General features: G+C 61.6%; 1 protein-coding gene across 1 annotated transcript in view; it reads left to right on the forward strand.

The window, feature by feature from the left end:
• The first annotated feature begins 414 nt into the window (after window positions 1-414).
• LOC142004557 (T cell receptor alpha chain MC.7.G5-like) overlaps window positions 415-12,449 on the forward strand; it is a 369,008-nt gene continuing 356,973 nt past the window's right edge. Inside the window, exons 1-2 of the mRNA XM_074982200.1 lie at window positions 415-478; window positions 7,955-8,227. Coding sequence (XP_074838301.1) covers window positions 415-478; window positions 7,955-8,227 — 337 coding nt within the window. The remainder of the gene's footprint in view (window positions 479-7,954; window positions 8,228-12,449) is intronic.

The raw sequence follows: 12,449 nt of genomic DNA on the forward strand, positions 1-12,449 counted from the left end.
CCCCCAGCCAGGCACTCCCAGGTCACCGTTCTAATTTAATGATGGCAACTCACCGGAGCTGCTGCTGGATCTGCCACCTAAGCCACTGCTGGGGCCTCCGCTGCGGCCACACGCTTCTCCCACCAAGCCGTGGGGCACGTGTGCAGAGCGGCCGGCCGGCCAGCCCTCCCCACTCCCTGTGTGCGGCTCTAGGAGGAGCCATCTTTAAAGGCTCCAAGAGCCACAAGCAACCCCAGAGCCGGATCCGCCACTTGGCGGCGCCTGTCCGTGCGTGCGGTGCGAGGTGAACGTATCGGAGACCACAGGCCTAGGGAGGGCGCTTACCAAGTCTGCAGCTGATACCGAGCCGCGAGGGGTTGCAAGAGCTCGGGACCACGGGCTCAGAATTCAAAATGCCCGGGACAGGCTGGAGACATGGTCCGAGGAAACCAGGGCGAGTTCAATAAGGACGAGTGCGAAGGACTGCGCTTCGGGAGAGGCAATCAGCCCCCTTCACGCACACAGAACTGGAAGTGACTCCCTAGGATGGAGTGCAGCAGTGTCCCCTGCAGCCAGGGGTGCCCAGACCCCTGGCCCCAGCCTGCTCCTGCACCCCCAGCCTGCTCCTGCACCTCTTCTCTTCCACCCACCCCCCACCCCCAGCCTGCCCTGCACCCCCTGCCACACAGACCTACCCCCAACCTGCTCCTGCACCCCTACCCCCAGCCTGCCCCTGCACCCCCTCCTGCACAGACCTACCCCCAACCTGCTCCTGCACCCCTACCCCCAGCCTGCCCTTGCACCCCCTCCTGCACAGACCCACCCCCAGCCTGCCCTTGCACCCCCTCCCACCCCCAGCCTGCTCCTGCACCTCTTCTCTTCCACCCACCCCCCACCCCCAGCCTGCCCTGCACCCCTGCCACACAGACCTACCCCCAACCTGCTCCTGCACCCCCACCTGCACAGACCTCACCCCCAGCCTGCCCCTGCACCCCCTCCTGCACAGACCCACCCCCAGCCTGCCCTTGCACCCCCTCCCACCCCCAGCCTGCTCCTGCACCTCTTCTCTTCCAGCCACCCCCACGCCCAGCCTGCCCTGCACCCCCTCCCGCACAGACCTACCCCCAACCTGCTCCTGCACCCCTACCCCCAGCCTGCCCCTGCACCCCCTCCTGCACAGACCCACCCCCAGCCTGCCCTTGCACCCCTCCCACCCCCAGCCTGCCCCTGAACCCCCTCCCACCTAGATCTCACCCCCAGCCTGCCCCTGCACCCCCTCCCACCCACAGCCTGCTCCTGCACCTCTTCTCTTCCAGCCACCCCCCACCCCCAGCCTGCCCTGCAGCCCTGCCACACAGACCTACCCCCAACCTGCCCCTGCACCCCCTCCCACCCAAACCCACCCCCATCCTGCTCCTGCACCCCTGCCTGCACAGACCTCACCCCAGCCTACCCCGACCCCCAGCCTGCCCCTGCATCCCCTCCCGCACAGACCTCACCCCCAGCCTGCCCCTGCACCCCCTCCCACCCAAACCCACCCCCATCCTGCTCCTGCACCCCTGCCTGCACAGACCTCACCCCTAGCCTACCCCCACCCCCAGCCTGCCCCTGCACCTCTTCTCTTCCAGCCACCCCCATGCCCAGCCTGCCCTGCACCCCCTCCCTCCCAGACCCAGACCCACCCCCAGCCTGCCTCTGCACCCCCTCCCACCTAGATCTCACCCCCAGCCTGCCCCTGCACCCCCTCCCACCCACAGCCTGCTCCTGCACCTCTTCTCTTCCAGCCACCCCCACGCCCAGCCTGCCCTGCACCCCCTGCCACACAGACCTACCCCCAACCTGCTCCTGCACCCCTACCCCCAGCCTGCCCCTGCACCCCCTCCCGCACAGACCCCACTCCCAGCCTGCCCCTGCACCCCCTCCCAGCCCCAGCTTGCTCCTGCACCTCTTCTCTTCCAGCCACCCCCCACCCCCAGCCTGCCCTGCAGCCCTGCCACACAGACCTACCCCCAACCTGCTCCTGCACCCCCACCCTCAGCCTGCCCCTGCACCCCCTCCCGCACAGACCCCACCCCCAGCCTGCCCCTGCACCCCCTCCCACCCAAACCCACCCCCATCCTGCTCCTGCACCCCCTGCCTGCACAGACCTCACCCCAGCCTACCCCCACCCCCAGCCTGCCCCTGCACCTCTTCTCTTCCAGCCACCCCCATGCCCAGCCTGCCCTGCACCCCCTCCCTCCCAGACCCACCCCCAGCCTGCCCCTGCACCCCCTCCCTCCCAGACCCAGACCCACCCCCAGCCTGCCTCTGCACCCCCTCCCACCTAGATCTCACCCCCAGCCTGCCCCTGCACCCCCAGCCTGCTCCTGCACCTCTTCTCTTCCACCCACCCCCCACGCCCAGCCTGCCCTGCACCACCTCCCACACAGACCTCACCCCCAGCCTACTCCCGCACCCCCACCTGCACAGACCTCACCCCCAGCCTGCCCCTGCACCCCCACCTGCACAGACCCCACACCCCCAGCCTGCCCCTGCACCCCCACCTGCACAGACCTCACCCCCAGCCTACTCCCGCACCCCCTCCCACACAGACCCCACACCCCCAGCCTGCCCCCGCACGCCCACCCCCAGCCTGCCTCTGCACCCCATCCCACCTAGATCTCACCCCTAGCCTGCCCCTGCACCCCCTCCCACCCACAGCCTGCTCCTGCACCTCTTCTCTTCCAGCCACCCCCCACCCCCAGCCTGCCCTGCAGCCCTGCCACACAGACCTACCCCCAACCTGCTCCTGCACCCCCACCCTCAGCCTGCCCCTGCACCCCCTCCCTCCCTCCCAGACACACCCCCAGCCTGCCTCTGCACCCCCTCCCACCTAGACCTCACCCCCAGCCTGCCCCTGCACCCCCAGCCTGCTCCTGCACCTCTTCTCTTCCACCCAACCCCCACGCCCAGCCTGCCCCTGCACCACCTCCCACCCAGACCTCACCCCCAGCCTGCTCCCGCACCCCCACCTGCACAGACCTCACCCCCAGCCTACTCCCGCACCCCCTCCCACACAGACCCCACACCCCCAGCCTGCCCCCGCACGCCCACCCCCAGCCTGCCTCTGCACCCCATCCCACCTAGATCTTACCCCCAGCCTACTCCCGCACCCCCTCCCCCCACCCCCAGCCTGCTCCTGCACCCACTCCAGCCCAGACCCCACATCCCAAGCCCACTTCCTGACAGCCCCGTCCTACAATGAGCTCCTCCCGTTTGGCCCTGACCCAGAGCCTCAGGGGACCTGGGTCCCTTCGGCTCCGGGCTGGTGTGTGAAAGGAATGAGGGGAGTGTCGTTTCCTGTTTTCAGGCACTGGGGCTTTATCGCTGCTGTTTTGTTTGTTTGTTTAGTTTTGCTTCTCACTCGTGTGGCCCAGGCTGCTTTTGCTGTGGGTCACTGGCCCCCGCCCTTGGCTCCTAGCCATGTTCAGAATACATCTGTGTAACATCAGGCCTTACCCTCTGCTGCCGCACAGCGGCTGTCCCGGCACCAAGCCGCGTTTGGCTGCAGCCCTGCCAGCATTCACATCCCTTCATCTTAAAAAAAGGACTGCTCCTGGTACATTTCTTTGCCTGATGGTGGGGCAGGGGGCTGCTCGGCCTTCTTCCCCTCCTGGGCCAATGGCTCATACCCATCTAGTTTTGCTTCCTTGATGCCAGTGTGGGGATGCAGCAGAGAGCAATAATCCCTGCACCAGGCCTCAGCAATGCCTGGCACAGGTGCCAAGAATGGCACGAGCTGATTTTCATCAGCACACCAGGCAGGAGCTCAGCCCCACCTTCCTCCCCCATGCAGCCGGGAGCCTGCTCAAAGCTGTGCTACCAGCTAATGCTACTGACCACGATAAAGCTCTGCATCTTCGTGTATTTATCAATGAGGCTGTTGTAAGCGGGACTATTAGTAACTTTAAAAAGCATCACCAGCGCTCTGACCGTACGTAGAGCTCAAAGGGTCACATTTCAGCTCTCCGCCTTGGAAAGGTTGCTGACCCCTGCCTGGACAGAGCCCTGAAAAGTAGCACCTGGTCCTGCTCCACTGATTTACATCAGCTGCGACTACGCCCCAGGTGGTAGGGAGCTGGCCCAGTGCCTCTGCCCCACTGCTGGGTGTGGCCCAGTGTGAGGGTGACCATGTTTCCTCATGGGAAATACAGGACACTGGGTAAAATTACTCATATTCGAGTGAGTTCAACGGTGATCGATCAGAACTAGGCAGCGTAAAGGCTCAAATCAGCATCAAGTTGTCTGAACCTCTGCTACATAGAAATACCCCACAGCAGGAGTCATTTTATTTACAGTTAACTCTTCCATATCCGGCAGCCCTGGGATGGGGAGGTTGCTGGATATTGAACTATTCTGGACAACCTAACCATGCCTAACACTCAAGAAAACCAAGATTAGATGCTAAGAAGCCAACAACCCTGTGTGCAGTGTGTGTTATTTAGCAAAGAGCAGCGTCACACACAGTAAGCACACCCCATATTTGCTGGAGTTTTTGCATTTAGTTTCACTCTACTGCACGTATGGAAAACATAATTCAACTTGGGTTCCGGTAAAAATGCTGGTTATCTGAGAGTTCCGGGTGCCAGGATGCCAGATAGGAAAGATTTTACTGGACCTTATCTTTGAGGTTTGCACAGGGGAGAGGTGACTCACACCCACTCCTGTACACCTCTGTCCTACGAGGATGGGGTGTGACTGACCTGGCCTGACCTCCTCTACCCGGCACTGTCCACCTTTGATGCCTGGCTGGGCCCCCGGGACGAACCCACCTCTTCTGGTACCTGGCATCACGTCTCCACAAGGCAGCACGTGGTGGCACACAGGATCGTAGACACCTTCCACAGGCCTAACACCGGAACGTGGGCCTGGCAGCTCTGTGCCAGAGGGAAGGTCTGAGAGCTGCTTCCAGCTGAAGTGGGTGGCCATGACCTGGCCCATGTTATTCCAGAGGTCACCTCTTCCCTCCTGCCCCTCCCCTCCACTGCTCCCCTGCGGCTGGAAGCAGCTTGTCCCTTCCTGGTGCTCCAGCCACAGAGGCTACTTTGGCAACAGCCGAAGCTCTGGGCCCCTCAGAAGTGCCAGTAGCTCTGCTCCACCACTCTATACCTGGCGGGGGGGGGGCCAGCACCATGGTCCCAGTGGTCCTGGAGAGCAATTGACCTTGGCCTCGCCCCTTCCACCCTTGGACCTGCTCTTTCTGGGGGTGTGGAGCTGGGCATCTCTCCCAGCTGCCCGCCCCACTGACCTGGGCCCAGGGCACCTGGCTGCAGAAAGGAGGCTCAGCAGGGGAGGGTGTCTAGGGGAGAGAGGAGCCCCACACTCCCTGGGCACAGGATCTAGGCTGGGGGTAGCACCTCTGCCTGGGGACCTGCAGGGTCAGGGTGCAAAGAGGCTGGAAACAGCCTCTTCCCTGTCGCTACAGAGCTGAGCTGAGGGGCGGAGAAGCTTCCCCCTGCCAGCGCAGTGCAGGGCTTTGACACATGCAGGGCTTGGCTCCTCCTGACCAGCGGCTTGAGCCAGAGGGTCTGGAGCTGTCCCTGGCACCAGCCCAGCCAGAGGCAGTGTGGCGGGATGGGGAAGGAACCAGCAGCCAGGCTGTTGGTCAGCTGAACAGTGGAACCAGGGGCTGCTTCGCTGCACAGCACCAGGAGTGGGACACATCCTGCCGACAGGAGGGGATGGAAGAGCAGTAGAGTGGGTGGGGTGTGAGCAGGCACTGGCGGGAGGGGACAGGGAGAGGGGAGCAGGGCAAGGGCTGGTGGGTGCACAGCAGAGCAGGTGGGGCGTGAGCAGGAGCAGGAGGGAGAGGGGAGCAGGGCAAGGGCCGATGGGTGCACAGCACAGCGGGTGGGGTGTGAGAAGGCACCGGTGGGAGAGAGGAGCAGGCCAAGGGCTGACGGGCACACGGCAGCCATGTAGTTTCACCAGCCCCTGGGGAGTGCTGGCTGGAAATAGGGCAGAGGTGGGGCAGGTGGCCTGGCACACAGCACTGTGGGACCAGCAAGGGGAGCGGCCAGCCCCTCCCCACCTCCAACTCTGTCCCTTTACCCAGAGACCAGCCTGGCACACTCAGCCCCATTGCCAGCCACTGGAGCCCCACCCACGGCTGGGGGGTGGGCAGCGAGCGAGCCAGGCTCTGGCCAGCAGTGTGACCCACCCACGCAGACCGGAGGGCTGAGAGAGAAAATACGGGACTGTCCCTTTAAAATGAGTCACTCTCTGGGATGCAGGCAGGAGGAAAACCCTCTCCCTCCTCCCCCAGTCCATTTCCTCCCAGCCTGAAAGCCGCTGCTGGAGGCTGAGCCGTGCCCTGGGGATGGGTCTGGTGGCTGTCCTGCTGCTGCTGCTGCTGGCTCCAGGTAGTCAGGGTCTGTTCTGTGCAGGGCCCCATGAGCTGTGATTTCCAGGCTGCTGGGGAACAGAGTTCCGGAAAGCAGGGCGGCAATGGGTGCACGGAGGTGGAAAGAGGGACCGTACAGGGTGGTGGATGGATGGACGGCCAGACAGCCCAGAGGGGAGCATGGATGAACAGCCTTGCAGCACAGAGGGGAAGGGAAGATGCATGGCCAGACTGACATTGCAGAGGGAAGAATGGACAGCCAGACAAAGCAGAGGGGAAGGGAAGATGGATGAACAGCCAGACAGTGCAGAGGGGAAGGGTGAAGAGACGGAGAGTGCACAGGGAGAAGGGGGAAGGATGGACAGAGAGCACACAGGGGAAGAGTGGATGGAGGGACAGCCAGACAGTGCAGAGGGGAAGGGTGAAGGGACGGAGAGTGCACAGGGAGAAGGGGGAAGGATGGACAGAGAGCACACAGGGGAAGAGTGGATGGAGGGACAGCCAGACAGTGCAGAGGGGAAGGGTGAAGGGACGGAGAGTGCACAGGGAGAAGGGGGAAGGATGGACAGAGAGCACACAGGGGAAGAGTGGATGGAGGGACAGCCAGACAGTGCAGAGGGGAAGGGTGAAGGGACGGAGAGTGCACAGGGAGAAGGGGGAAGGATGGACAGAGAGCACACAGGGGAAGAGTGGATGGAGGGACAGCCAGACAGTGCAGAGGGGAAGGGTGAAGGGACGGAGAGTGCACAGGGAGAAGGGGGAAGGATGGACAGAGAGCACACAGGGGAAGAGTGGATGGAGGGACAGCCAGACAGTGCAGAGGGGAAGGGTGAAGGGACGGAGAGTGCACAGGGAGAAGGGGGAAGGATGGACAGAGAGCACACAGGGGAAGAGTGGATGGAGGGACAGCCAGACAGTGCAGAGGGGAAGGGTGAAGGGACGGAGAGTGCACAGGGAGAAGGGGGAAGGATGGACAGAGAGCACACAGGGGAAGAGTGGATGGAGGGACAGCCAGACAGTGCAGAGGGGAAGGGTGAAGGGACGGAGAGTGCACAGGGAGAAGGTGGAAGGATGGACAGAGAGCACACAGGGGAAGAGTGGATGGAGGGACAGCCAGACAGTGCAGAGGGGAAGGGTGAAGGGACGGAGAGTGCACAGGGAGAAGGTGGAAGGATGGACAGAGAGCACACAGGGGAAGAGTGGATGGAGGGACAGCCAGACAGTGCAGAGGGGAAGGGTGAAGGGACGCAGAGTGCACAGGGAGAAGGGGGAAGGATGGACAGAGAGCACACAGGGGAAGAGTGGATGGAGGGACAGCCAGACAGTGCAGAGGGGAAGGGACGGAGAGTGCACAGGGAGAAGGTGGAAGGATGGACAAACCGCATACAGGGGAAGGGTGGATGGCTGGAGAGCAGGATAGTGCGGGGGGAGGGGTGGGTGGATGGACAGACTGCAGAGAGCAATGTGGGTGGATGGACAGACATTGCAGAGGGCAATGTGGATGGATGGACAGAGAGATGAGACAGAGCTGGATGTATTTTCCTGTCATTGCTGAGGAAGAAAACCTGGACTAAACCCAAACTCTCCCCGCAGGTGCGTGGGCCCAATACACAGTGACCCAGGACCCAGCCCAGGCCGGGGTCCAGGAAGGGGAACCCATCCAGCTGAACTGCTCCTACACTGGCACCATGTACAGCATACAGTGGTACCGTCAGCCCCCGGGCAGCCGGCCACAGTTTGTGGCACTCCGGAGCTCCAGTGGCAGAGACACCCAGGAGAATTACACCATGAGCCTGGACACCGCAAGCCAGAGCAGCTTCTTGTACCTGAACAGCAGCCGCCTGGCTGACTCTGCTGTGTACCTGTGTGCGATGGACCACAGTGTGACGCAGGCCCAGGCAGCCCTACACAAAACCCCCCGGGAGGGGCGGGGACAAGGACCCCAGTGAGAGGGGGTCAGAGAGGGTCAGAGCAGAATGGAAAGTAGGAGAGACGTGGCTGGAGGTCAAGCGCAGGTTGGGGCAGGAGGGAAGGGACTGGAACAGAAGAAACAAGGGGCCAGGAATTCAAGGAAGGACTTGAAGCAACACCTGGAAAATTACAGACCTTCCCCCCACCCCAGTCACCTGGATGTGCAGGTTTCTTATCAGTCGTATCTTCCCTGCCCCACAACGCTAGCGGGGTCAGGAGCATTCCCAGGGAGACAGTGTGGTAACTCAGGAGTTCCCGTCCGATTCTCCCTCCTATTCCGGCTGGATGCTGTCAGACTTTCTCGCATACAGCCACACACGCAGGCAAGGACACACTTACACAACCCTTCTCACAAACAAAGTGACAAAATTGCACAGACACACACACATGGCTTTCCCTCTGTCACACACAATCTCACTCACCCAAACAGAGTCTAACACACGGCCAGTGACCTACACACACTCCCCAGCTCACTGAGACTGACATACAAAAATGGATTCTAACTCATGGCCAGAAACCCCCATACTGAAAGAACACACTCCCACTACCTCTCTCACACAGTCACACCTAGTCTCACACACACCCAAACAGAGTCTTACACAAGGCCAGCAACCCACACTCGGAAGTCTCAGACTCTCTCTTGCACACTCAGAAATACAGCTGTCCATACCTACGCCCCATGTCACACGTACATTTCAAGTCAGGGGCAGACACAGGCTCCCCGCTAGATAATACCTTTTGGGGGGAGCATCTCCCCAGCAGAAGCTGACCCTATGGAAGCTCTGGCCTCACCCACCTTGTCTCTGCAGTAGCATGGGCCCACCAGGGCTAAAACACTGCCCACTCCTCCATACGCAGCTGGGCCTCCTGAATGCATTACGCCCTCTGGGCCAGGAAGCAAAGGGACCAGTCCTGCTTTTGACTGCAGGCTCTGACAGACACAGCTGCCGAGCATTACCCATCTGTCTGTCTGTCTCCTGCACACACACTAACCCTCCGTTCTCCCCTCACCCTGCTGCAGGATGTGAGGGCACAGAGCTGTGTCTCAGCCAATCCCCACTGTCTGTGGTCAGCCTTTCCCCTTCTGTGCGCAACAGAGATGCCTGCGGTTTGTGAAACACCACCTGTTTCCTGGTGGCTTGTCTCAAAGACACCTGAGCATGGACATGTCCAGCCAAAGGCCTGCCCTTCCCAGGGCGTGACCCTAACCCTCACCCTGTTTTCCCCAGAGGCCCAAGGCCCATATGCCCTCGCTCGGCAAGGGAAAGTCTGTTCTTCTCCAAGTACCGGGAGAGATGAGAGTACCTGTTGCTCCCATCAATTCCCAGGCACCTCCCTATAGCTCATCATATTAAGGATAGCTCTTAATAAGGAGAATCCTTCACCATGTCTTTGAACACACCCACATCAAAACCTCAGAGCACATTAGGAGCATGTTTCTCAACTTTGAGGTACGTGTACCAAGAAAAGCCTGAGGGTACTTATATTATTTTTAAATGGATGCTTAAAAAAAAAAGTTGTGGAACACTGGAGAAGGGCTCGGAACCTGTGGGGGGAACAATTCTGTTATCTGCACTCACAGACCGGCGTCAATAGATACCACAGCAAGAGGGAGGCGGGACAGAAGAGCAGGAAGGTGGATTAATGGAGGCAAGAATGCTAGCTACCTAGGAAAGCTAGGGAGCTGGATAATGAAACCTGAAGACTAGAGAGGAGACATTGTCCTTCATCCATATTACTACAAATTCTCAGCTACAAGCTAGTACTGGAAAAATTGCAGCTGTTCCAGACACAGCAGGAAATATTGGGTATAAGCAGTCGGCCACAGTTGTACTTTGTGGGTTATTCATCGAGAGACTGGGAATCTGCTTTGGAACCTAAGAACAGCCAGTGATGCTGGAACTATTTTTGGGGTGGAGGTGTTGAGATGTCAACCCCCCCCCCCCAGCGTTGGAGCTGTTGAGATGAGGTTGCCTTCTCTGCCTCACCAGACAGACTGAACTCCGTGACTGCCAATGGCTTCTGGTCTGCCCAGTGCATGAGAGCTGGCAACTCTGACTGCCCCAGGCTGGGGGCAGCTGCTGAGCCCTGGGCTGGCTGCAGGACGCCTGAGGTTGGTGGGCCTGGATGGCTTCAGAGCCTGTGGCAGGCTAGGGGGTGGCCAGTCAAATGAGTGAGGGCAGCTGAGCCCCTGGCTGGTGGGGGCGGGAGGCTGCCTGGAAGCTGGGACCCAGGGCAGGAGTAGCCAGATCTCCAAGACACCTGCCCTCTGCAAATTCCCGGATGTGCCTCGCTGCATCCCCCACCCCTGTGCACATCTGGAAGCCAGGCTCCACCCACCCCCAGCAGCCCAAGCTCCAAGCAGTTCCACAAAGTGACGTTGCCTCTGGGGCTAAGCCACCTGCGCTGAGCGGCCGGACAGCTCCTGTGCAGGGGGCAATGGAGAGATCCTGGCAGCTGTTCCCACGCCTGCTGCTTCTACTGGGGAGCCTTCCCCGTGAGTCCAGGGGTGGGGAATGCTGCCGCAGACGCTGGGAGACAAAAGCTCATTCCCGGCCTCTTCCCTTTCCTGTGCTGGCCAGGCGCTGTTCTGGGGAGGATGGGGGTACCGGACCCCTAGTTCTACCCCCAGCTTTGGCCTGCCGGTGTATTCTCCTTCCTGTGCCTCAGTTTCCCCCCCTCCCTCCACTTGACCATTGCATGTGTCAGCTCTCCGGGGCCAGGGGTGTCTCCTGAGGTGCCTTTGAGAGCTCTGTGACCGCGAAAGTCTCAGGGAAGCAGCAGGCGTGGGCCAGAGGCAAAGCCCACGGAGACGCAGAGGGACTTCCCTGGGCTTTGCATCTAGACAGCAGCACCCCATCACCTGTGGGGTTTCTTCTTCCCCCAGGGGGGAGCTGCAAGGCTGAGGTTCGCCAGCCCTCGGCTGCGGTCGCCTGGGAAGGGCAGAACTGCAGCCTCGCTTGTCACTACACCACCGACAACTTCTGGAGTCTGCGCTGGTTCCGGCAGCGCCCCGGGGACCCGCCCGTCTCCCTGCTGGCGCTAGCGTCGGACGAGCCGCAAGCCGGGGAGCCCAACCTCGCTGCGGAGCTGGACACGGGGCCCCAGCTGGGAGACGCAGCCACTTACCTCTGCGCCGTGGCCACACAGCGTCACAGGAGCACCGGCAGCCCGGGCGAAAACGCCGCCGCTGGGGGCGGGGTCAGGGCTGCCAGGCAGTACAGAGCCACCACCCGCTTCCCGCAGAGCGCGGCTCACCTTCCTTAACGCTGTCACCCCCCCACAGCCCGGGAGAGGCAGGCGATGCCAGGAACCCCCCGCGCAGCTCAGGAGCGAGACGGAGGGAAGCAAAAGCGGGGCGCGCTTGGAGAGCACCTGCTCGGGCTCTGGCTCCCCGCCACCCCAGGCCACTGTCCCCTTTCAGGAGCCGGGCTTGCTTGGCCCACCCCCCAGTTTCACCTCACCCGGGGATGTCCCGACACAGCCAAGTCATTTCGGAATCACGGCCACTACCCCGAGCTTCTCCACGACGCAACCCCCACCCCGAGATAATTCCAGACTAGCGGGCGGCTCATGTCGAGTGTGGGGAACCTCGCCCTACGCGGAGGAGCGCCGGTTCCGGGAGAGGGGCTGTTTCGAAAGAGAGCAGAATAAGCTATTCCAGAGCAGCCTGCCGCTGCTGTATCGAAACAGTAATTCGGATCAGAGCCCCTAGGAGCACAAGTATCGGAGGGGTGGCCGTGTTAGTCTGGATCTGTAGCAGCAACGAAGGGTCCTGTGGCACCTTATAGACTCACAGAAAAGTTTAGAGCCTGAGCTCATGTTCTAAACTTTCCTAGGAGCACAGTGGCCCTAGGCCTACGGGAGGTCTGTGATGGAGCGTGCGGGGCGGGGGGTGAGACTCAGGCTGGATGTGTGAGACAGGCAGAGCAGCTCCCAGGGCTAAGGATGACCCCTGGGCTGTACCCTAGGCTGGCAGGTAGCACCTCTGCCCTGAGCACAGAGCAGGGAGGAGCCGAGCTGGGTTTGAATGGGAGCAGTTAGAGGCTGGGGGAGAGGGAGCTGGAGGGCAGCCAGCCTGGCGGGGGGGGAAGCTACACCCCAGAGGGGCCCCCCT

This window comes from Carettochelys insculpta, chromosome 32 (genome assembly GCF_033958435.1).
Source record: "Carettochelys insculpta isolate YL-2023 chromosome 32, ASM3395843v1, whole genome shotgun sequence".
In the NCBI taxonomy this organism is placed as follows: Eukaryota; Metazoa; Chordata; order Testudines; family Carettochelyidae; genus Carettochelys; species Carettochelys insculpta.